Raw genomic sequence first — 26,642 nt, 5'->3', positions numbered from 1 at the left:
CTCCTCGTCAAGGGCGGAGCCCGGTAACCCCCCCCGCACCCAATAAGAAGCGGCGGACCGATTCCATCTGGGGCGGAGCTAACGAGCCGAGGGCGTGTCACTCCCCGCTGGATATACGCAGCCACTTACCGGAGGTGACGTCAGATGCGCCCCCAACTTGGAGAGAGAAGTCGCCACCTCCGAGCGCTGAATACCTCCCCCGCATCTCTGGACCGGACCGCGTTGATTCTGCCCCTGAGCCAAGGTGCACCTTGAGCCATCGACTACCTGCCCTACCTTGCCATCAATCCCTGTGTGAGTCAGTCTTGTCCCGTTTGTCTGTGGTCTGTCGGGGCTAAGATAAGACCGTGTATAAGTGCCTACCTTTCTGTGCTGTACCTCTTGTGCCATGTAATCTAAAACATTCTGCAAACCCATATTATAACCTCCTCCGGAGGTCTTGAGAACTGTACCCCTGGTGTCGTGTCATTTAACCCAGCCGTTGTGTCCTTTCCTTCATTGATCTAGCGTAGCGCGATTCGGCCAACGTTCGAGTATAATCGGGTAACTTGTGCGAACATGGCGGCCATTCCGCTCGGTCAAGCAACATCTAAGTCGTGTCCGTAACAATATATATATATATATATATATATATATATACTTCAACTCGTACTATACGTTAATGAGACACAAAAATTCAAATGACCACTCAGAGAGAGAGAAAGGAGATAGAAGCAAGAGAGCATGGGGAGAGGATAGCTTAGTGAGCAGTTCACTTGGTTTTTGTATCGTCTCAAAAGCAGGTAAATCCTGGGTTTCTGTCAAGTAATCGACAGTATTGTACTAGGTGCATTCGGGGAAATGGCTCAAACTAATGACCTCTCACACTCTGGGCTTCAAACCGATGACCATCAGATCTTAATCAGCATGGGTCATCCAAACCAAAACCACCGAATGCTGGGCCTCCCAATTAATCACCATTTATCCGCTTCTCTATCGTAAAAAAGCTCTGGCTTACAGGAAATGCCACGTCTTTTACAAATTCAAGAATTTTCACCATTCTCAACTAGATAGCCCCATTTTAACACCCCATACATTTATCACTTCACAATTCAGAGTGAGAAAGATGAAGGACAAAGGAAAATGTGGAATTTAAAAAAAAATTAATGTGAAATCTCGAATCCTCGAAATGGCTCTGACGTGCGTGCACTTTTCTCACCAAACCCAATCAGGCTGTTCTCACCAACCTAGTCCAGCGAGGAGATTAATTAAATAAACAACTTTACCACCGAGAAATAAAAACAAGGAAAAATTAATTTGCAGCAATTGGAGCAGAACCCAAATTTTCATGAGGAATACAATATTTATTTCTGGTAAATGGTTAAAGTTCCACCCAAACTGAGTGGGCATATGATGCCTTGGAATGAGGTAAAAAAAAATAAAAAATCACGTGGTTAGTTTTTCAAGGTTGGATCACAAATCGAAATATTTGAGCTTTAATGCATCGCTTTCTTCTCCCTGGTTTAATCAAGTGGACGCAGCTGACCAGTAGAGGTGAGGAATGCAGGTAATGTAAATCAGGATTGAAAAACTGAACATATTCATTTAGGTTGGAACATGCTTTGTTGTTCGTGAGTTAAAATCCCAAAATACCACCATATCACAAGAACACACAAAACACGTTGCATGTGCAATAAAAAGATGGCGTCTTAACCACAGTATGTTTTGATTGAAAGCATGATCCAGGATCAACTGCAACTAACCTCTGGCATTCCAAATGCGTCGGCCACACCACGTCAAACAGTTGCTGCAAATTGCTGCAAGCAGCTGTAACCTGTAGGCAAGTCTGCTGACAAGGACGAGGTATGGGCACTTCTTCGGCTCCGCCTAGCCCTGGATCCACGCAAGTCGGGGCAAAGGCTGAGCACAGGAAAGACCTGAGGCCTGGGTGGCAGTCGAGGTTGACTAGTGGATGGAAAGCCTTGTGGGAGAACAAAAGGTTCAGCTTAGTTACCTGCTTTAATCAGAGAAACAAGAATCGTGAGATTTCATTATATATTAGCTGTGACCTTACTTTTGCCCTCTTTAATGATTAATACGACGTCTACATACAAGTAACAATATGGATGAAATGCATGTAGGAATTGACTGAATAGACCAATTCTTTTTTTTTACCATTCACCTGCCAGAATGGAGAATATTGGATAAAGCTAAGTAATGCAAATTGGGCCTTCCTCTTATAATGGATATTCTACATCATAATCCATAACCCACTTGATTCATACTCCAGTTATAATATGATGTTAAGCCTGGTGTTGTCAGGTCATCCTTCCGAGGTCAGCAAAATGAGTACCAGCTCACTGGAAATGGGGCATTGCATCAGCGGCACAGCCACACCCCCAGTGAAGATGCAAGCAGCAGCCTAAGGCTGCCTACAGCCCCACTCCCCCCCCCCCCCCCCCCCCCCCAGAAAGTTGGTAGAGCATACCTCTGCCAGGCTGAACAGTTTACATTTTGCATTCCACGAATAGGCCAGATCTGCATCCGGACCCGAACCAAAACCGAATCACCTTGTTCTCATCACCTATCTAACTCATCGAGCTAGTTTTGGCATAACTCGCGCACAATTTTTTGAGATGTATCGTTTTTGGCCCCATCTCTGAATGATGAAGAATCACTTTAAAAAAATTCTCTGCTTCGAAATCCGGATTCAGATCTTCACCGACGTCCAATAGATTCTTCCTTGTCAGACACCCTACCTGTCCACCAAGTTTTATCCAAATTTCTCCATGTAGCTTCATGACATATCGTGGCCCATGGCTCAATGTGTTTATATCGTTTTTGGCCCGATGCCTCAAAGGTGAAGAATCATTTAAAAATTATCATATCCAGATCCAGATATTCACCAAAATCGAATAATTTAAGTCTTTGTCACCTACCCAACCTGTCCACCTAATTTCATCTGAATCCATCCACAACTTTTTTGAGATATCCTGCTCAGAGACAAGCAAACAGACAGGGGTGAAAACATTATCTCCGCCCACCTTCGGTGATGGAGGTAATAAGCCTTCCCCTAAGGCCCAAGCTAAGGGGAAGGCTTGACAATATGTTCAATTTTTTTAACTTTCGTTTTTGTCAAGTTTAGTTTGAGTACAAAGCGGACACACACGGGCTTTGCATTTTGAGATACTGTCTAGTTTCCTCTGAAGTTGCTAAAGACCTTGTGTACATTTCGAAAACAGCAAATCATGATGCTTGGGTACCTTGGTCACATTCCAATTTGCTGCCACTAATTTTAAAAGGGGTCCTACATTGCTGGCATATCCGTACGCATGGTTACGGCTGCATGGCGATGATGCAACCAATGGCCTGGCACTCCAAATAATAAAATCATAAAGGTGGCTCCATCTATTCATAAAAATGATAACGACCTGTAAGGAAAACGTGTCTCTTCCTGATATGAGCATTAAACAACGGTACAACCCAAATGGCATAAAAAGATGACAACCACGTTTGGATACTCTGCGGTTCCATGAAACATCAAGGAAACTTTAAAATCCCTCATTTGCACAAGTAAACAAATCGGTGACGTCAGATTTTATCGGACAATCAAGGGAAAGATGAATTTTATCGATGAAGAGATTGAGAAAGTTTTCACGAAACTACAAATATTTCATCTAAAGTTGCTTTAATGGCCAAAATGATTCCCACCTTCTTGTGGCATCTACCAGGGAAACGTTCTGGCCTAAGTCATTCACAAACCAGCTGGCCAGGCCTGGCATTCCCTGAAGGTGGCAGTATTTTGTAATTTGTTCAGGGTGCCGGCGATAACTCACCTACTCTTCCCAAACAACACTGTAGGATATTTAACATCTACAAACTAATGCGAGCAGACGGGACACTCGGCTTAACGTCCAACAAAAGGATGGCGCACTTTGTTATAGAACACCCCGCCCGCGAAGCACGGATCTTACATTTTAGATTTGGCTAGATGACACCTTTGGAAGGCTTGGCCTGGATTATTCCTAAGCTGCATATATACAGTGCATTTTAGAAAGTATTCAGACCCCTTCGACCTCATGGCTTGGTTTTTGCTCTGATATGCATTGTCAGCTGTGAGACCTTACATAAACAGGTGTGTGCCTTTCCCAATCATGTCCAATCAATTGAATTTACCACAGGTGGACTCCAATCAAGGTGTAGAAACATCTCAAAGATGATCATGAGAAATGGGAGGCACCTGAGCTAAATTTCAAGTGTCATAGCAAAGGGTATGAATACTTATGTAAATGTGATATTTCAGTTTTTTCTTTTTAATAAATTTGCAAAACTTTCTAAAATCCTGTTTCCTCTTTGTCATTATGGGGTATTGAGTGTAGATTGTTTAGGGAAAAAAATGAATTTAAACGATTTCAGCATAAGGCTGCAACATAACAAAATGTGAAAAAGGGAAGGGGTCTCAATACTTTCTGAATGCACTGTAGGAAGGTGCCTTATTGTAAGAACGTAACTATGTTGGACAAGATCATTACTCGCTTGAAAAAGAGCCACAAGCTTAATGAGAATTTCTCATTTACTCTTTTTGCAAGTTTAAATCCAATCCTGGAGAGTGTAAAAGGCAAAAATTGAAAAGATCACTCATCTTTTGCGTGACCGGATAGCTATGAATCGGGCACTTTCCTTTAAATGCTTTGAGGTCTAGGTCTGCGGAGCTCTCGCAAACCCAAATCGGAAATATCAATTAATGTCTGCAGAGAATAAAGTCGGATTAATAAACTAGGAAAGAAAAATAACCATTTCATTTTCTCTCTCACCTTGGATTTGCTTCTTAAAGTTTGGTTGGACTGTGCATATCTCATTGGAAAGAGGAAGAAGATTCAAAGAAAATATATTTCTAAGTCGGAAAGTTGCCTAACCAGCTAATTATGACAACTCAAATGTGTAAGAACTTTGTAAAAATAAGTAGTAAAGGGACAAATTGGTGGGGAAGGGCAACTTGGCATTTTGTTAAATGTACGTTAAATCGGCTGAGCGTGCACCACGTGCACCACAGGGTGGGTGTGTGATGCTCTCAGGAAGATTTGGAGCTGTGGGTATACTCCTGCAGGCATGGTGTGATCACAACGTGGGTGTGTGATGCTCTCATGAGCATTTGGAGCTGTGGGTATACTCCTGCAGGCATGGTGTGATCACAAGGTGGGTGTGTGATGCTCTCATGAGCATTTGGAGCTGTGGGTAGACTCCTGAAGCAGGGTGTGATCACAACGTGGGTGTGTGATGCTCTCATGAGCATTTGGAGCTGTGGGTAGACTCCTGAAGCAGGGTGTGATCACAACGTGGGTGTGTGATGCTCTCATGAGCATTTGGAGCTGTGGGTATACTCCTGCAGGCAGGGTGTGATAACAGGGTGGGTGTGTGATGCTCTCATGAGCATTTGGAGCTGTGGGTATACTCCTGCAGGCAGGGTGTGATAACAGGGTGGGTGTGTGATGCTCTCATGAGCATTTGGAGCTGTGGGTATGCTCCTGCAGGCAGGGTGTGCTGCTCAAAGACTGTCAGTCGCATTGAGCTGGAGACAGACGGCCTTTGTTCCAGTACAGTGAAACCCAATGCTATTCCCTTGGGGTTCGATCAATGTAACCAGATCCATTTAGAGACCCAGGGTGGCAAAACAGCCATGACTAAATCAGCCAATAAAAGGGGACGCATGCACAATTTGTCTGAAAGGTTCAAATTTTTGTATTAATTCACCTTAAATGCAAACTCGCCATGACACAAGGATTGTTTATGGCCAGGAATATGCCGTGCACCTTTCGAGTCCAAAACCAAATACGACTGATGATCGACACAACCATATACTGAACACACAACATGCCAGAGCGGCCGGTAGCGAGCATGCCGGTCACACAAACACCGCTACCCCAGCTCCGCAGATCATAAACAGCCCAGGCTTCAAACAGGGCCGTTCCTTCACCAAGGACATGAGGGCTCTGAACTGCTGACACGAAATGAAGCAAGAACAAAGCTGACAAATCCTACCAAGACGTGGATCGTCCGGACACACGAATCAGGCGATCGGTACAAAATCAAACACCACATGTACATGTACGCACATGCGTACACACGCATACAAATGAATTATTCATGCACTAGAAATACTGCAAGTTGGAAGGTGGAGGGATAGGTTGATCATAAATCGAAGCTATCCGGTAGTGCTCTAATTTATTCTTCTGTACAGCTGTCATGCTACGTTCAACACGCATGCCAGGACGGGGACAACGCAAGCCCATGGTAGGAGGCCACATAGAAGCCAAAACAATATGAGCCACCCAGCCCCCATGCTTGCCTGCGCCCCATTCATCTTGAAAACAAAGGATGTGCACTAGCTTTCTAAAACACAAGATGGATTCCTGGGCAGAGACCTGCGTTACCATGGCGTGCCACGCCAGCATGCCTTTTCTCTTAGGTTTAACCCACCTGCCCCCATCGCTGAGTTTGCCTCGCTCACCCACAGCACAAGCTCTTGTTAAATGGAAAAGGGTAGGCTGTACCCCATTATGTAATCACACAATAGTACAATTCTCTGATTCTGATGTACCAAACCCTGTTAGAGCGTCGATGCTGCCGAAGGCGTTTTTTTTGGCAAGGATTATACTGGGTGGTTTGTCATTGCCCTTCTCAGTGATAGTCAGGGCAGGAATTTGGAATTTGTTCAGGTTGCCACTGACTCTTCTCGAAGGACACCATGGGATCTTTAACGTCCACCAACTCATGCCGGCAGAAGGGGCACCGACTTTATAGCCCATCCGCGGGGCAGCGCACACATTGATGAATCACATGTTTCTCCCGCCTCTGGAACAAACTCCCTAACTCCCTACAATCCCACTCTTCCCTCCAGGTCTTTAAAACAGCTGTTCACCACCGTCTCTTATCTTCAACCATCCAAAACCTTGATCTTTTCTACCCCCGCAAATTTCACCCCAGATCCACTTTTTTGAAATTCCAACTTCTTTCCTGGAAGTCCTTGCAGTCAGTGTCCATGTGTTTTATATCTCTCCCTCCTCCCCCCCCCCTTCCCCCAAGCCCTCTCCATCCCACAGATCTCCCGATGTCCGTGCTCTCAAATGTTGTGTTTATGTGCTTCCCCTTCTCTCTCCATCTTGTCTACCGCTCCCCTTATTATATACTTTGTGTGTTCGTTTGATTTTATGTGTGATAAATGTTAGCTCTTTCACGAGCCTCGATCCTGTATACAAAAAAATAATAATAATAATATTAAAAAAACAAGTCAGGAGACGACAATGGTTCACGAGCGAGCGGTATTCAATGACAAAGGTCAAAACCGACATTGAAAAAATATAAATAGGAATGTATTATCTGTTATGAGACTAGTTAGCTACACAATACCGGAAATTTGGTTCGATTCCGACAACTTTGAAAATTTGACCTTTGTGACCTTGAAATGTCAAAACGAAGGTTACTGACCTTGAAATGAGATATAAAATAATGTATAATCAGTTATGAGGTTAGTTAGCTACACAATACCGGAAATTTGGTTCGATTCCGACAACATTGAAAATTTGACCTTTGTGAGCTTCAAAGGTCAAAGGTCGAAGATTCTGAAATTTGTTGGAAAACTTGTATTTCATGATGTATGTGATAATATAAAAACATGTACGACATTTCACCCGATCAGGAAGCGAACAATGTAATAAAACTATCAAAAATTGACTTTTCTACATTTCGTGACCTTGTGACCTTGACCTTGGGGCGAAAATGAAAAATCGAGCTCCGTGGGGCTGGACACATGACATTGGCCTAACCAAATACCGAAACCCCTGTCAGATTCCACCAACCCCCTCGGAGAAGATGTAGCTTGAACTCGATTACCCCCTAAAAAGACATCTTTTTCGGGCGTGGCTCCGCCCACAATGGGCGCAATACGCCCACTCTAGGCAGGACACAACTAGATCATGGTATCAACCTCCCACCCAAGTTTCATCAAGATCGAAGATGTAGCTTGAACTCGATTACCCCCTAAAAAGACATCTTTTTCGGGCGTGGCTCCGCCCAAAACGGGCGCAATACGCCCACTCTAGGCAGGACACAACTAGATCATGGTATCAACCTCCCACCCAAGTTTCATCAAGATCGGATGATATCATCGGGTAGTTATGCTGCGGACAGACAGACACATAGACAGACACACACACGACGAATATAGTGGTCACTTGATAACTCGTGAACCAAAAAAACCCTGCCTGTGAAACAGTATATAGCTGGGTTAGGATTCAAACCCAGGCTAGACAGCTTACAGGATAGTGTGCGTACCTCGAGGCCATCCTACCAACCCAAAAGTATAATTATGCTCGGAAATACAGGCAGAGAAAGCCACGGATGTGATAACTGGAGCCTTTCTCACAATGTCTCACAATGTCACCCAAACCCTCTTATGGTTAAACTGCCAAAGTCTAGGCTCTCTGCTCACCTTCACTCCTTCATTCCCCTTTTCTCCCGCCTCTGGAACAAACTCCCCCACTCCCTTCAATCCCACTCCTCCCTCCAGGTCTTTAAAACAGCTGTTCACCACCATCTCTTATCTTCCCCCATCGAAAACCTTGATCTTTTCTACCCCCGGTAATTCACCCCAGAGTCCTTGCAGTGTTCATATGTTTTATTCCTCTCCCACCTCCCCCCAAGTCCTCCCGATGTCCCTGCTCTCAAATGTTGTGTTTGTGTCCTTCCCCATCTTCCCCCTCTCTTTTGTGTCCTTCCCCCTCTCTCCCCATCTTGTCTGCCGCTCCCCTTGTTTTTTGTGTTTTGTGTGTCGGTTTGTCTTTTTGTGTGATTAATGTTAGCTCTTTCACGAGCCTCGATCTTGTATACAAAAAAAAAAAAAAAAAAAAAAAAAAAAAATGTCAATCTCATTCTTCAAGAACAGAATAGCAAATCCGAGCACCAAACCGAAGCAAATTCTCTCGTTACAAAGCGAACACCGAGGATAACTGGGTGGGCAATACAGGAACGAGGGGAACATACGGCACGTCAACTGTCTCGGGTGAAGACCCAAATTAACTAACCTCACACCCATCAACCCACCTCTTAGGAAACGGTTGTTTATTACGGCTACAAATCACTCACGCAACTACCATACGAAAGGCACCGTTCGGCTTTCCAAAGGTCCACTAATCCACTTATGTCGTGGTACACTCACGGCTTACTCAAAAGGAGAAATTTATTGGGATTTTCACGGAGGTTGGAAACGAAAAGGCCTTTTGGGACTTGGAAGTGGTGATGGTGCAAGCACGAAGCAATGGTTGCGGACTTTTTTGATTTTTTTCTGCAAGGACCCATGGCAAACAAACGCAGGGGCCTAATAGGATTTGTACAGGGCGGTTCCCTTCAGATCTCAGGGAGGCGAGCGATTGCAAGACGCCTGGGAACAAAAGCGGTGTCGGCTTCAAAGTTATGAGAAAAAGGCATCAATCCGATTAACACACCAGCCTCCATAACACGGAATCCGAATTGTTTTACTCAAAGATTGCCAATTCAACGGATAAATTCACGGCATCTTGCTTTGGTGATAAGCCCATTCAATAATACTGTAACGAATTTGAGAAGTGTAACGGTTTTGAAAAGTGTAACAATTTTGGAGGAAGTGTAACGAATGTGAAAAGTATGGTTTTGTTGTGTGTAACACCCTCGTAATCTATCTATAATTCCAGTAATCTCTGTGTGTCTGTGTGTGTGTGTGTGTGTGTGTGTGTTTGTCTGTGACCGCTGTTTCTCGACAACCACGGGTCCGATATACTTGAAACTTGCCAGGTATATTGCTGGGGACCTGAGGATGTGCCTTTTCAAGGTTTCATATTAATCGGAGAAGTAGTTACCGAGCTATGGCGATTTAGCCGTTCGCCGTTCGCTTTGGCTTTGCGAATGGACCAAACCATTTCATGTAAATAGAGGGGAGGGGGGGGGGGGTTCTACCGTACTCGCAAGCCGTTCGCTTTGGCTTTGCGAATGGACCAAACCATTTCATGTAAATAGAGGGGGGGGGGGGGTTCTGTGGTCGTTACTGCCACGTGGTTTCAAAGTTTTTTTTTGGTGTTGTTGTTTGCACGCATGTTTTTTTGCACCCACGTACGGGCACGCCCTAGTGTAAATAATGGTCGCAGCCGTCCTCCTAGTTAATTCCATGAAACTTACACACAGGCCACGATATATCTTTTTAAATAGTTTATTTCCTTATTCTATGTAGGCTAAATATGTGTTTCCCACTAGATTGACTGCATTGCATCAAACGAAATAAGCGTAGGCCCCTCCGATGATCCATGGCAGCTCAAGTGCCAGGGATTCCCCCACTTGAGCTTTCACAGCAACCGGTTATTGCAGTACTGAACTGCTGTGCAACGTGACGGCGCAGTACCTGCAGCTGCTGACCGGTTTTCGCCATTTGCGGCCATTACGAACAAGGGGAGTGGCTAGAGAAGACGGGTCGCCCCCCCTCGTCATAGGGGGGGAGGAGTAAGGCGGCCCCGCTCATCCAACCCAGAACAAGGGGTTTGGCTAAGAGAGGGCGGAGCGGGAACCCCCGAGAAAGTGCGCGAAGGTTCGGTGAGGAAACCAATATAAGTCGCCGCGGGACGCACTCCACCCTCTTGCTCCTCTTGCTCTTGCGTCCTCCAAGCTCTTGCTTTGACCCCGTCCTCTTGCTTGCTGTCCCTCGTTGTTGCTGGGGAGAAGGAAGACGCCTGAACGAGCAGGTGTGTGCGAGCCATCGTGCGACCAGCTGCGCTGCAGCTAAGGGGGCAGCTAAGGGGCCGCAGGCCACGAAAAGGACGCGCCAGGCAGCAATCGACGCTGGACCCTCCATTGCCTCCCAAAAACAACCATCCATCCTCAAGCCATACCTGCCTGCAATATCCCCCGTGTAAGTGTGAACGTCGTCTGTCCTAATCGTTGTCCTGGGGTTAAGTAAATAGACTAGTATAAGCTAACGATGCACTGTGTGACTGCTTCTTCCATCCATTGCTTGTAAATAATTTTGATCGCTCCTTCTTTTTGCTTGTGTGTATAATAAATCCTGTTATTCCTCCGTACTCTGTCTTCTTCTCTCTTCCTTCTCGTTCGGTCGCTTTAGAGGTTTCCAAATTGAATATCTGTGGTGCGATCTGGTCAACGTTGGGGGAGTCGGGCCAATCGGGGATCCTGTAACGGTCGCGGTGGACCATCCGCTCGGCCCAAAGTAACATCTAAACCGCGTCCGTAACAATACCATCATCAGATATTTTAAAATTCATTTTCTCGGCAACCGTTGGTCCGATTGACACTAAACTTGTAGAAATTTTTTTATTCATAATTATGAGGTCATAGGTCACGTGGTACGGACGTCATCTTGGAAAATCGTTACACCTCTATGTCTCCCAAACCGCTCAATGGAAAAAAATGAAACATGGCTCATTGTAAAGAACTCCCCATGGGGAATGAGATATGTTAATTATGATGTCATCGGTACCTTCGGTATGACGTCATAATTCGACAAGTATAACACGTGATCCGATCAGTATGAATTTTTTTTTTTTCTCTGCAACTGTTGGTCTGATTTACATGACTGTCACCATAGAAGCACCTCCTCATGTAGAATATTTTAATGATAATTATGACGTCATAGGTCACGTGGTACAGGCACCATCTTGAAAAAACTTTGTACCTCTATAATCGCTGAAACCGCTCAATGGAAAAAAAAAAAATGAAACATAGCTCATTGTCAAGTACTCCCCATGGGGAATAAGATGTGTCAGTGATGGTCATCCGTGCCTTCGGTATGACGTCATAATTCGACAAGTATAACACTTGATCCGATCAGTATGAATTTTTTTTTTTCTCTGCAACTGTTGGTCTGATTTACATGACTGTCACCATAGAAGCGCCTCCTCCTGTAGAATATTTTAATGATAAAAATGATGTAATAGGTCATGTGGTACAGGCGCCATCTTGAAAAAACTGAAAAACGTTACACCTCTATATCTCCGAAACTGCTCCATGGAAAAATTGAAATACGGCTCATTGTAAAGATCTCCGCATGGGGAATAGGTTTTGTTAACAATGACGTCATTGGTGTTGTAATTATGACATTATAATTTGACAGGGACAATGCTTAGTTAGTGACCTATGCAACAATTATTATATTAGAGAATATAAATTTATGATGTAATTGCTCACGTGGTCTGGCAGCCATGTTGGATCAAAGAAAGAAAAAAAACGTTCTTCAACAAAAAAAGTTGGTTCGCACCAAGTCGACTGCGCAGGGTAAGTATTCTAAGAATACCATCTAGTTTTTAACCTGTGTTCTTGCACCTAACCTCAAAAAATGGGAATTATTATGGATGTTTCAATTCGATAGACTCACTACTGGTCCAAGTCTTTCACTAACCAGCTGCCTTGGCCTGATCCAGATGTTCAACTGGAGCCGATGTTGGGAGGGATTTGTAATTTGTTCAGGATGCCGGCGATCAGTTGCCTACTCTTTATGAAAGACACGGTGGGAACTTCAACTTCCAAAAACTAATGTGAGAAGACAGGACACACGGTTTAACGGCCATCCGAGGGACGGCGCATTTCGTGATGCGAAGCAATGGCCGCGAATCAGCAATTTGACAGATTATAGTCGGGTTTTGGAATCAAACCCAGACAAGACACCTGAAAGGTAAGTGCACTACCTCTGCAGTATCCTGTTGGACCATTAGATAGACTCTTCAATGCCATCCTTCCGAAGTTGATAAAATGAGTACCAGCTCTGGAAAATAAGCCATTCAACTATCCTGCGTCGGAGCGGCGACCCATCCTGGATTGTGCTCCCTAGCCAATGAAATGCCTCGGCAACCCGATGCGCCACCCGTTGCGAAAGAAATGCCTTGTTTATTAATTTTTTTGTCACAAAGGATGGAGCTGTTATTCCAATCACAAACTTGATGATGTAGCGGTTGCCGCTGAACATACACAATCGCCTTACACCTGCCGAGGACGCAACCACGGAGCGATCGCTGTGCCGGGCTCGCCCAGACCGCCCGGAGACGCTCAGTCTCGCCTCTCCCGGGCATGTCCAGACTCGCCCGGCCCGTCCGGCGACACCCAGTCTCGCCGTTCCCGGGCATGTCCAGGCACGCCCGGCCCGTCCGGCGACACCCAGTCTCGCCTTTCCCGGGCATGTCCAGACTCGCCCGGCCCGTCCGGCGACACCCAGTCTCGCCTTTCCCGGGCATGTCCAGGCACGCCCGGCCCGTCCGGCGACACCCAGTCTCGCCGTTCCCGGGCATGTCCAGACTCGCCCAGGTCTCCCGGACACGCCCAGTCGCGCCTTTTAAGGGCAAACGCTCCGGCATGAGATATTCGAGTGCTTGTATATAATGCTGCCCGATAAACGGGCTTTTCAGAGTACCCGAGTTGATTTGATGCAATAAAGAAACTCGGACGAATTCCAGCTTTTTTTTCCAGTCCATTTCCAGTCCATTCTTTCGATTCGAGTGGGAGCACAGCTCCTTCAATGATGTCATGGGAATCAGGACCAAAATTAAAGAGATCTAAAAAATACTTACATGTACTGTTAATATAACAAAACAAAACTTTTAAAATGCACAAGTAAAGTCTAACAGTAAGGGAACCTTTCAACAAAAGGTAAATGTGGTACTGTGGTAGTACAGTAGCTGGGATGCTGGAGCGATGTGGGAGTGGGATAATGCTACACATGACTTAGTGACAACCATTTATCAAGCTGTCATCAGCTAATACCCACAATTATTCTCACAGATGGTGACGCAGCGTTGATGCGAGTTCAAACAGGCCTCCACATCCTCACCATGTTCTTCTCAACAATTCCTCACGATACCAAGTAGTCCCTTGAACTATTTGGGCCTCTCCATTAAACATAACGCATTCTGGGCAACAAAATAAAAACATCAAGCTGGCTTCAAAGAAAGGTGCAAATTGGGTACACAGCACCGAGCCAAGTTCTTGTTTACCATCTTTCATCCTCTCACAGCAAATAATGCGTGCTGCTGAATGAGCAAATGCTCTCCACAATGGGAAAGATATCCATAATCAGTCCTTGCGGGTCTGGAAGTGGAAGCTAAGGCCCTGGGTATTACAGATATTACCCATCATGAGGACAAGCTACAAGGCCTACTTCTCTCCCACAATCAAAAAAAAGATAGTTTCATGGTTTTTCTAAACACCTTTCATCAGCCTTGCATTAACTCCCCTCTTACCACGCAGCACCTCCTTTGACGTAGCAGGCCTCAAGTATTCATTGACCAACCCACTCAAGTTGTGATCCTCATTACCCCATGCACACGAAGCAAAAAGCGGGGCTAGGCCAGTGGTTCATGGCCGTCCGTCCGTCCGTCTGTCTTATCAGTTTATGATCGAGGAACAACTTGTTTAAGTTGAATGTTATATTTTGAACACAAAGTGTAACATGAATATGAAGACAAGCTTCTCGTTATATCATACTTCGGCTCTGAATTTGTCCCAATCGCGCATGCATGGAGAGGAGTGCGATAATATTTTACTCTGTCTGCTGCCTGGCAGTTAAACAAAATTGTAAATCATTCCAAACAGGAAACTTACTGTTTTTAAGGATGTTACAAAGGGCACAAACAACAGGCATGGATGACTAATGTAACACGTTAAATAAGGTGGTGTAATAGGCACTGTGTAAAACGGCAGTAAAATGCGGAGTTTATTTATTTATGTATACGCCTGTACACCTCTTTAACCTTTATTTAAATTGAATTATATACTTGAACACTGTATAACACTAATCACCTTCATAATACTTCCAAGAACCATGCTATATATCAATATGCAGTACGAGAGGGCGTGGCATATGAGAGGGTGCAGGATGCACAACTTTCCTATTGTAGAAGACGAGGCCGTCGATATAACTACAGGTATGTATGATGCTGATCAACACTGCGTTAAGGCCTACGGTGATCAATAAAGCCTCCAGCTCCCAAACTACGACTCAACGTCGTCTTAGTACAGTGCATGAGGGTGATGTATACGACTACTTTAGTTGTGCTAAACTTCCGGATTTTTAAAACGATTTAAAAAATCATTATTTATACTTGATCACTGCGTGGGGTATCATATTCCATGAACTCTCTTGTTGAGTCCATGCTTCACTGCAACCTCTCCCCCCTCACCTCCAATCCATTTTTATATACTGTTACGTGGTCCCCTCGGTGAATACCTGGTCTCGGTGACCCCCGGACCGTGAGAGGAACTTCGCCAGAAAGCTGTATTAAATATGCGCTTTCGCCACGCAATCCATATGAATTTCACCCCAGGAGACAACTGACGTTCAAGGATATATTTCAATGGGAATGACCATACAATTGCAATGACACAACCACGGAGATTTTCCCCGAGCAATCAACCATATACAACCATCAACAATTCCCAATTCACAAGCACTTTCCTATGAGTAAGATGGCCATCTTATATACGTGTGTCCCGGTGAGTACTCACGACACCCTTTTGGTCTCGGTCCCGCACAATGTCTCTGGGCCCCTCCTGACCAAGATGATGGTCGCCGTCACCGCACTCGGGCGGTAGAACGAACCCCGGGTGGACGTTTTTCCACCGGGCAGGTATCGTACCAGGCACCGAGGCTGCAGCCCCTCGTGGCCACGCGAAGCGGATACGGTAGAGCAAGCCAAACCCCACGCCGCTTGCAAGGCGCGTTAGGCCCCAACGTGCGACCCGCACGCGTCTGTTTGGACGGTGCCGCGAACGAGGCCAGACCCGGGTTCGATGCACGGCCCCACGTCAACTTGACGTCTCCACCGGGCAGGTACACGTTCCGGTAATTCCTCTCGCCAGCCAGGCTTCGGAACGCCGCTGTTCCACGCAGCGCAAGGTCGATCCCACCTTTTGTCGGAGCGGGGCGAGGAAGAATAATACTCGTCCTTTTTTCCTCGTGTCTTTTCCTCTTCCGTTTCCGGTCACTTCCGTTTCCGGCCACTCCCTCAGAAGGGCTCCTGACCCTCCAACCACAACAACTACACAACAACTTAATATACTACACACGGATAAGCAAAGACCTGAATGGTAATTCACATACATTCATATAAATATGTAACAATACCCTCATACTCGTGGGATTATGTCCCCGTGTTTGTTTGTTCCCACTTTCCTTTCCAATCTCTCAAGATGGCGATTTATGTGACATCGCATACATACTTGGGATATTTTCTACCCTCGTTATCCTTGTTGATATGCCCAATGTCCGTGCTTTTCCACTCCATACACAGTATGTGATCTTCGCATCCACTCTTGTCGAGCTCCGACATGACCCTCATTGGCCAAGTATTTAAATGAGAAATGCTGTCATTTGTGCACTCTTTTTTTGCATCCGAGCAATTAAAATGAAGGAAGATACCCGATCATCCGTAGCTTGAGGGAGTACTGCTCTCCCCTCTGGGCTGGTGCTCCTGCCTCACACCTAGCTTGGCTTCACACTGTAGAAACCAAAGCTTTTAGAAGCATTGGAATCTCCACCGATGAAGCTGATTCTGAGGGCCTTTCACTCACTCACCGCAGGCAGGATGGTGGTCTTTCTGTCTTCTACCGACTCCTCTCTAGCCTAGCTCCCCCAGCTCTGTCTGTGCTCTGTCCCCCAAATATTCATTCAGGTCGCACAAGATCTGCCAGCAACCCTCTTCTGGTGAAATTGCCAAAATCAAGACTCTCTGCTCACCTTCACTCTTTCATTCCTCTTTTCGCCCGCCTCTGGAACAAACTCCCTCACTCTCTTCATTCCCACTCCTCCCTCCAGGTCTTTAAAACAGCTGTTCACCATCATCTCTTATCTTCCCCCATCCAAAACCTTGATCTTTTCTACCCCCGTTAATTCACGCCAGATCCACCTTTGCGAAATACCGACTTCTTTCCTGGAGGTCCTTGCAGTGTCCTTGTGTTTTATACTTCTCCCACCCCCCCCCCCCCCTTCCACGCCTCCTCTCCCCAGGCCCTCCCGATATCCCTGCTCCCAAATGTTGTGTTTGCATGCTTCCCCTTCTCTCCCCATCTTGTCTACCGCTACCCTTATGACAGACTTGGCATTTAATATGGAATATTTTTTTTTTCTTGACTTGGGTTTACTTTCTGAACTCAGTATATCAATCTGGTGAGTTTATTTTACCCTTCGGTGATGTCTTTGTTGAAAGAACCATGTCACTGATTGTCTTTCGCAGCAAGAAGTCAATAACAGGATTATATCACAGGTGGCGTGACAAAATGTAAGGACAGGTACATTTGACGATTGGCTTCACAATCGGGTATATATGGGTTGTTGCGTTCTGTATTAGTGGAAAACAACTGCTGCACGTCTACAAAAGTTATTGCCGCTTCCTCTGGAGATGGTCCGTCAACTTGACAATGCTGTTTGTCATGGAGTGGTGGCTTTACGAAATTCTGGCATGAAACAGCGTGCTATTGCTCGGCAGTATGGCATCACTCAAGGTCAGGTGTCAAATATCCTGAAACGAAATGCTCAGAGGGGTGTCCCTACTCCAATACCGAGGCCAGGACGTCCACGCAGAACCACAAAGAGAGATGTTCGCCAGCTGCACCGGTTAGTCTGCAATGGCCATACCAAGTCAGCTAATCGGCTTAGGGCTGAGTGGCAGCAACTGACAAATGTGCCTGTATCCAGAAGGCTAGTCAACCAACGCCTGGTTCAAGCAGGCTATTGTGCCAGGCGTCACCTGAGAAAGCCACGCCTGACCAGACAACACAGCCAGCACCGATTGCAGTGGGCCAGAGAGCACCGTCAATGGCAGCCAGGACACTGGAATCACGTGACCTTCAGTGACGAGTCTAGATTTCTGGTCTATCGTCAAGATGGCCGCATCCGAGTGCGGAGACAAGTGCATGAAGCCCACAACGAAGATTGTATAGTGCCAAGAGTCCAAGCTGGAGGTGGTGGGGTGACCATTTGGGCTGCTTTTCATGCAGGGGGCAAAACTGACCTGGTTGTTCTGAATGGAAACTTGAACCAGTTCAAGTACAGGGTCATTCTGGAAGAAACATTGCTTCCATTTGCTCATGCAGCCTTTCGAGGAGACTTTGTCTTCCAAGATGACAATGCACAGCCTCATCGTGCTCGCATGATCCAACACTTTCTTGTTGACCGTGGTGTAGAGCATATGGAGTGGCCTGCCATGTCCCCGGATATGAACCCGATAGAGAACTTGTGGGCAGAATTAACGCGTCAAATCAACAACTTGGACCAGCAGCCTACCTCTGTGCGTGAATTGCAGCAGACTATTGTCACTGCATGGCAAGCGATTCCTGTCCAAACCTTGGCAAATCTCGTGAACAGCATGCCTCGACGTGTACGTGCTCTCCTGAATGCTCGTGGAGGTTACACGAAGTACTGAACTGTAATTTTACTGTCCGTAATCCCAGTCATAATTTAGCTTTTGTTTTTGTTGAAATTTTTTTTGGCTAATGTGCAAAATAAAGAGATATTTCTGGAAAACGTACAGAAGTTTAACACAGTACTGTCCGTGAATTGAGTTTGATATCAGTTTACATCACTTTCAAGGATCAATTTATTTGCTTTAAAATGTCAAATGTGGTTTTTGTTTCTTTTAAAGGTCACATAAACAAAATCTAGAATAATTTCAACATCATTCCAATGAACTTTTGGTTCTAAGTCATCTTGAAAAGTAAGTTCACCCCACAAAAAAAATATTCCATATTAAATGCCAAGTCTTTATATGTTTTGTGTGTCTGTTTGATTTTATACCTCTCCCAACCCCCTCCCCCCCCCCCTTTCCCCTGCTCCCTCCCCCCAAGCCCTCTCCCTCCCACAGATCTCCCAATGTCCCTGTTCTCTACCATTGTTGCGCTTGCGTGCTTCCCTCTCTCTCCCCATATTGTCTCCCGCTCCCCTTATATGTTTTATGTGTTCGTTTATGTTTTTGTGATTAATGTTATCTCTTACAGAAACTCTCTGTTATTAAATCTTACACGCTCAGACTTGTGTGGGACATTATCAATTATATTATTAAATCTCTTAAACGAGCCTCGATGTTGTATACAAAAAAAAAAAAAAAAAAAAAAAAAAAAAAAAAAAATACCCCCCTCAATCGAATCGCACTCCTCCGTCCAGATTTCAAACTGACATCCAATGCACATCTCCACTTGCTCTTAGGAATCGGTGAAGCACTTCCAATTACTTACAGATCCCCTAGGTGATCTCAAGGCTTGAGAAGCAATTTCCCTTCACAATTTTTTTTAACGGAGAAACAAATAAAGTGCCTCACCTGTAGATAATAATAATAATAATAATGCATTTATTTTATATAGCGCTTTTCAGGAAGCCCAAAGACGCTTTGACAGAGTGCAAAACATAATGCATAGCAAAACATAAAAACAATTGCAAAAAAAAGAAAAAAAAAGAATCAATAGGGAAATATTCAAAGCACAAAGGAGGGAGAAGGAGAGGAGATAGTCAGGGGTTAGATGCTGTGGGTTAAATGTTGAATGCAGTGTTGAACAGGTGGGTCTTGAGTGATGTTTTGAATGTGGTGAGTGAGGAGGAGTCTCTGATGGTGTGAGGTAGCGAGTTCCAGAGGGTGGGAGCAGCGATGGAGAAGGCCCTGTCCCCCCAGGATCTAAATTTGGTCCGGATGGGGGGGGGTCAGGAGGTTGGTACCAGCGTGTTGGTACCAGATAACAAACGTGTATTTGTTTTTGAGCGCACCAAATGATTTGCATCACTTGTAAGCATTTCCCCATGTTTTCATTTCTCTCTGCAATGCTTCGTTGCTGCATTAGTAACACTCTTGTAAGGCTATTAGGATAATGACAACACAGGGCCAAAAATGCGTGTCACTAAAAAGTGCGACACAGAAGAACCACTTGTATATAAATGTTGGGGTGGATTTCTGCACGAGGGCTGCACACTCACTGGTTTGCACGATGGAGCCTCGCGCTGCAGGTCTGGACTCGTGAGGTTGACGAAAGCTTCGGTCCAGGTTTAATTGAGGAAGAGCCGGTACGCAACTGCGACGCGACGCCTGGGCATGCAGATCTGCCCGAGTGTAATCCCAAACACGTTACTGCTCATAAGAACAGTCAGTCATCATTTCACCGGAAAGCTTGACCTTCGTTGTGACGTTCATTATCAAGCGTCTTCAATGTACTCCTCCGGACAATTTTAGAATGGCTTTTAAGAACATCCTGCATCCAAACACCTTTGGAAAAGAAGAAGAACAGCCAATCTGCTGGATTTCACCTGTGGACTTGTAATCCTCACAAAGAAGAGGCCAGGTGTGCTGGATCGTAGGCCTAATTCAATCTTGGTTTATGGGATTAACCGAGCTGTTCTCAAGAGATTTCTTCCCTAATCAATAACATCCATAAACTTTTGGCTTCACAGAGTCAACAGTCTCCCATACACACCTCCTCTACAGGATATGACGGCAATCAAAATATTAACCAATGCAGGCTCATCATCCTCCCTCACAAGATACTTGTTAGTTTGTCACCATGTAACTTCATCACACCAAGAGACTAATCTCTGATGTTTTAATCAACTTCGGTGTCCCAAACCTTCAATCAACACAATCAAAATGCCCTTAGGATCTGTGACATCGTCCTCACGTTGAAGGCCACTTCTTTTTTTTCCCCAAAAAATACAATTAAATTGAGGTTAAGGTAGCAGGTGTTCATCTCCTTAATGAAACAACCTCACTGAAGCAGAACTGTCCATCTCGCTCTCCTCTCGGCGAAGTTACAATCGATAAAAGAACAGTTCAGCATTTATAGCACCACCCCCTGGGGGAAAAACTAAAATCCCCAGGAAGATTGCCAATAGGAATGAGGGAAAGGCAGCAACCATTGTTCACAGCAGAAAGCCATGCAGTGAATTCAGCACTTTGCCCAAACGTGTCCAGGCCGCAGAGGATCAAGCAAAGCGAGCGGTGTGAAAATCCTCGGATCCAACCGACATAATAATAACACAATATAAACATACATAAAATAAAAACTTGAGAGAGTAAAGCAATAATAGCATCAAGAAAGAGTTACGGCACGACCAACAGATGGGCCTTAAGGACCAAAAGAAGAAGAGCTCATTAAGGAAAACACAGCAATGTTTTTTAAACTTATTGATGAGGATATGAGAATTAGCAAATCCTTGTACTAAAGCAGGAAACAGTTGGAATCTGATCATATAATAGAGTGCCTGTGTTTGCTTGGATTAAAACTGTTGTACAAACTACTTTCTTCACTTGGTTTCTCTTTAAAACCATATGCAAGTCTTACTCTCACCTTACTGTGGTGAGTCGTGTTGAAAAACGTAGTTAAGACTCATGGAATAGCATTATATAAAAAAAAACAAAAAAAAAAAACACCTTTAGAGGCCATTTTTCCCCGCAAGCGGGGGTTGGCCTTTTTCGGGGACCGTGGTTGTTGTTGTTTTTCGGTCCCCTTTTTGAAGCAATGTTTTACGGCCGGATGCCCTTCCTGCCGCCAACCCTTTTTGTCACCTTTTACGACAAGCAGGGAATTACCAGTGAACTGGTACTCAATTTGCCGACCTCGGAAGGATGATCAGGCTGAGTCAACCCCCCTGGCGTTAATTCAGCGATCGACCGGGATTCGAACCCAGGATCCTAGGAATCCTAAGCTGGCACCCTAGCCGCTAGCCCAACACCAGGGATAAAAGCATTAGAAGGGCACTTCTAATGTGGGCACTAAGAAGGGCACTCCTTTAGTACATCTATAAGCATTATATAGATGTATGTATTACATGCAGAACTAGAAGGGCACTCGGTAGAGCGCATACCTCCGCCAGGCTGAACCGTTTATGTTTTGTATCCACCTGATAGGCCGGATCTGGATCCGGATCTGAACCAAAATCTAATTGGCTTGTATTTGTCACCTAACCAACTCGTCCAACAAGTTTTATTATAATCTGTCCACAACTTTTCGAAATATAGTGCTATATATCGTTTTTGGCCCCATTTCTAAACGGTAAAGAATTCTTTTAAAAATCAAAAAACTCCCGGATCTGGACCTGGATCCGGATCTTCACAAAAAATGAATAAAGTCGTCATTGTCAAACACCCAACCTGTCCACCAAGTTTCGTCCGAATCTGTCCATAACTTTTGGAGATATCTTGATATGTATAGTTTTGGCCCTATCTCCTAATGGCGAAGATTTACAAGAAATTATTGGATCCGGATCTGAATCTTCAGCAAAATCGAATCAATTCATCCTTGTCACACTCTCAACCTGTCAACCAAATTTTGTCCGAATCCGTCCATAACTTTTTGAGATATCCTGCTCACGGAGAGAGAGTCAAACAGACAGACAGGGATACAAACATAACCTCCATCCACCTTCGTTGGTGGAGGTAACATGGTCAAGAAAACAAGATATAAATGTATTAATTGAATTCCCAAGATGGAAACCGCCTATCAACATCAAACGCCATCACAAATGGCGGCCCAGACAGTGTCAGTGCTGCATATTAAGACTTGTGTGGGACATTAAATTTCATTTCCACCTTCATTAGCGATAGAATGTTTAACTGTTATAGAGCTTGGCAGTGTTGACATCATTACCCAAATTTTCAATGCAATTAAATAATCTTTAATGTAACCTCAAGACACCCAACCCCTCAAACAAAGACTCCACCTCCATAGCTTGTCCTGCAGAATGCTGATCGTAGTGACCGAGGATGTTGGGCATGCGGGTGAGATTGTAGGGCATATCCAGACACATCCTCAGAGTAAGGGGTTCACAGGCGAACGTCCCTCGTCCACCAGCACCTCGTGGCACCAACAAACACAAAGCTGACACCACGAAGAGACGACCGGTCGGATCTGCACGTGACAGCATATTTAGGCAACATGGGGTGAACATCAACCGACCAGTTCTATTTCCACAACCGGTCGAGTGCTTGAATCCACGGCATGCTGCTTCATGGTAGTCCCATTGGAAGATGATCAAACAAAAAGAGGATGCGACTTGACTCCCGATGATGGCACAGCCTAGAAAGCAAAATAACAATAATAATAATCATCAATCATGAATCATCATCATCATCATCATCATCATCATCATCATCATCATCATCATCATGTACAATGCCCCACACAGAGCGTTGGTGCTGCCGAACAGGTTGGGAGGCAACAATCCTGGCGGGGTCACCACTCTGACTCAGGAAGTTAGGAAAGGAATTTGGAATTTGTTCAGGTTGTCGCCTACTCTTCACGAAGGACACCTAGGGATGTTTATCATCCACCAACTAATGCCGGGAGACGGGAAGCCCAGTTTCACGTCCATCTGAGGGACGGCACACACATTCATGAATCCTGCCTGTGAAACACCAGGATGAGAGTTTATAGCTGGGTCGGGATTCAAACCCAGGCTAGAGCGCTTGGAGGCACATGTGCGTACCTCGAGGGAATTCTGCGAGCCTGTAACAATGAGATTTCCAATTGTTGTCAATATCGATTAGAAATATGTAACATAACAAATGTATTAAAAGATTAAGCAACATTTAAAAATTATAAGGTTTCATTCAATCGATGAAAAGTAAGAGCGACTTCGTAAAAGATCTATTAATATATATATATATGTACAGCAAAGTGAAGATCTACTGTACTCTATATAACCCACAACTGTTGGGTTAATAACATGGCCCTTTCTGCTGCTACTGTGGCATTTTTCGTAGCGAACTTTTGAAACTCGCTCCTGCTGTTTGATACGAAACTGAAGGGGAGAAGCTCGGGTTGTGCTCCTTTATCAAGCAGCTAGCTAGCGCTTGCCAAGCTAGCCGTTCTTTAAAGGTTTTCAATGGAGTGCTTGCTCAAATGCTTAAACCACTTGGTGATCTCTCCACAAGAAACTTGGTAAATGAACACACACCCAATGTTATTGAGACCCGACCTTAGATCGACTGTAATCTACATACCCCAAAGAGGAGTGACCCTTTTTTCCGCTCCCGTAGCGAGCGGGTGTACTGGTCATACTAAAATACACAATTGGGTGTCTGTCTGTCTGTCTGATGATTTTTTGACCCCAATACATTCCGTCGTTACTTATCCAATCTCAACCAAACTTGACAGGATGACTAAGAGTTACACAATGAAGGTTGTAACGCATTCATTTACCCCCCCCTCGCCATGGGGGTTTTCTCCTCTGAGCGGGTTTTCCCCACCATTGCCGTCAATGGGGTTGCGTGTTGAGGTGTACATCGATGTTAAGTTAGCTTTATCGTGGTGTTTTTCCAATGTCGCGTCTAATAACAAAACTAATGATAATAGCATAATATTAATGTTATTACAAAACAATATTAATACCATTAATATCCCACCTCCCCAAGGTGGTTTTCCTCCTTGAACAAACGTTGAGTCAACGTTTATAAATAGCTCACCATGGCGTTTCCGTGGGAGCAACGGCCCAACGGCCTCCACCAGAAGTAAAAATATTATAAACCACAAATACATATGATTAGCTTTTAAAACAGTCGTTAATGTTGTTTATAACATTAAAGAAATTTGGAGGAATCCTGACATCCATGAGGTAAGTTTTACTTGCAGAACTGAGAGAAGATCTACAGTACTTTATAATTATAAACCCCACAAGGGTTTGGGTTAATAACATCACCCTTCCTGCCGCTAACATGGTGTTTTTTGTGGCGGCCTTTTGAAACTCGCTCCTGCTGTTTAACATGAAACTGAAAGGGAGGAAGCATGGGTTGTGCTAATTTGCCAAGCAGCTAGCTTGCGTTGGCCAAGCCAGCCGTTCTTTAATGGTTTTGAATGGAGTGCTTGCTCGAATGCTTAAACCACTTGGCGATCTCTCCACAATAAACTTGGTAAATGAACACACCCAATGTTCTTGAGACCCGACCATAGATCGACTGTAATCTACATACCCCAACAAGGAATGACCCTTCCTGCCGCTCCGGTAGTGAGCGGGTGTTAATACACATATGCAGACAGACACAGACACACACACAGACACACACACAGACACACACACACACACACACACACAGACACACACACACAGACACACACACACAGACACACACACACACAGACACACACACAGACACACACAGACACACACACACACACACACACACACACACACACACACACACACACACACACACACACACACACACACACACACACACACGTGCCCCGAGAGGGTTAATAATTGAATGATGAACATAATAAAGTAAAACAGTAGGTACTGTATGTACCTTGTACCACCAACTTCACCTGCGCTCGTGCAACGAGTCAAAGTGAATAATTACAACTTTGTATTCCCGGTAATAATATTCATTCACGTCATTGTTACAAAGTGACGTATCATCAGTCACAAATTGCCATGCAGTTTATCGGCGTGAAATGGAAGCAGAAACGACGATTGAGGAACACATCCACGGCAGCAGTGAGTGACGTCACAACGAAGCGATATCCCTGTGTGAATGCCAAGGCAGTTCGTGAACTTACCGAACACGCTGCGCCGTCAATCCATCGTAGCCTGACCGACTCCTCTTGTCTTCCAAGCAACGACCGAATGAAACTTCGTCACTCCGTCTATGTGCGACGAGAAGTGCAGCTTTCTCTCATTGCACGAATCACGAGACTGGTTCTTCCTTCGCTGACCCTGTTCAGGTTTCTGAGTTAGTTTATCACGTCTGTTTTTTTCATTCCCTTTCTTCTCGCTGCCTGCAGTCAGTTACAACTTACATCCATAGGCGGAGACTATGATGTGTGGAGTAACTAAGGGCGGGTCCTGCTCGGTTCTTTTTCTTCAAAAACTTTCACTCGCCGAATAAAAGTTTCTTCAATGAACCTCGTAAATTTATTTTTACTTATTTTGACCAAAATATAAGTAAAAAAGAATGCAATACTTTTTTTTAAATTTAATGTTTGAGCTTTTTTGATATTTTGTGCCGAAACTGCAATAATAACGTCGTTCCTATTTACGCGGTGTATAGGCACATAACTAGAAACATTCTCATCTACGTTGATTTTGGAAAATATGCCTTTTGAAAATGTTTATTATTGATAAAATGTAATTAGAAACAGCACAATAGTCGAAGTTTGAGCCGAAATTTGAATTGTTCGCTGAGAGAGGTGAGTTTATTTTTGTATATCAAATCTAAACTCATGACGGGTTTCTGAGGAAATGAGGGATTAAAAAGGCAACGAACTAACAATGGGGAAACATTTCCACTTTCCACACAATATAACAAGAACGGAACTAAGTAGAGAGCATACCTCCGCCTGGAAGGCCATATCACTCAATGGTGAAGAATCACTTTAAAAATTCGACGAGCTGGATCCGGATCCGGATCTTCGCCAAAATTGAAACGATTCTTCCTTGTCACACACACAACCTGTCCAACAAGTTTTGTCTAAATCCATCCATAACTTTGAGATATCCTGCCATGTATCGTTTTTGGCCCTATCTCCCAATGGTGAAAAATCACTTTAAAAATTCTAGTAGCCGGATCCGAATCCGGATCTTCACCAAAATCTAATCATTTCGTCAGTGTCACTCACATACGCCACAGCTCTGCCAAATTTCGTCCGAATCCGTCCACAACCTTTTG

General features: G+C 44.7%; 1 protein-coding gene across 2 annotated transcripts in view; it reads right to left on the bottom strand.

The window, feature by feature from the left end:
- LOC137412626 (frizzled-3) overlaps positions 1-25,849 on the bottom strand; it is a 102,491-nt gene extending 76,642 nt beyond the window's left edge. The window contains exons 1-3 of one of the 2 annotated variants that reach the window (XM_068097916.2): positions 25,534-25,799; positions 22,697-23,052; positions 1,743-1,960 (exon numbers count right to left, since the gene is read on the bottom strand). In XM_068097916.2, the coding sequence (XP_067954017.1) occupies positions 1,743-1,960; positions 22,697-22,924 (446 nt within the window). In that variant the 5' untranslated portion in view covers positions 22,925-23,052; positions 25,534-25,799. Of the gene's footprint in view, positions 1-1,742; positions 1,961-22,696; positions 23,053-25,533 lie in introns of both variants that reach the window. The other variant, XM_068097917.2, reaches the window with a different exon arrangement.
- Between the last annotated feature and the right edge of the window lie 793 nt (positions 25,850-26,642).

This window comes from Myxine glutinosa, chromosome 13 (genome assembly GCF_964187855.1).
Source record: "Myxine glutinosa chromosome 13, kmMyxGlut1.1, whole genome shotgun sequence".
In the NCBI taxonomy this organism is placed as follows: Eukaryota; Metazoa; Chordata; class Myxini; order Myxiniformes; family Myxinidae; genus Myxine; species Myxine glutinosa.
The sequence above is the reverse complement of the archived record's forward strand: the minus strand, read 5'-3'. Positions and strand labels throughout refer to the sequence as shown.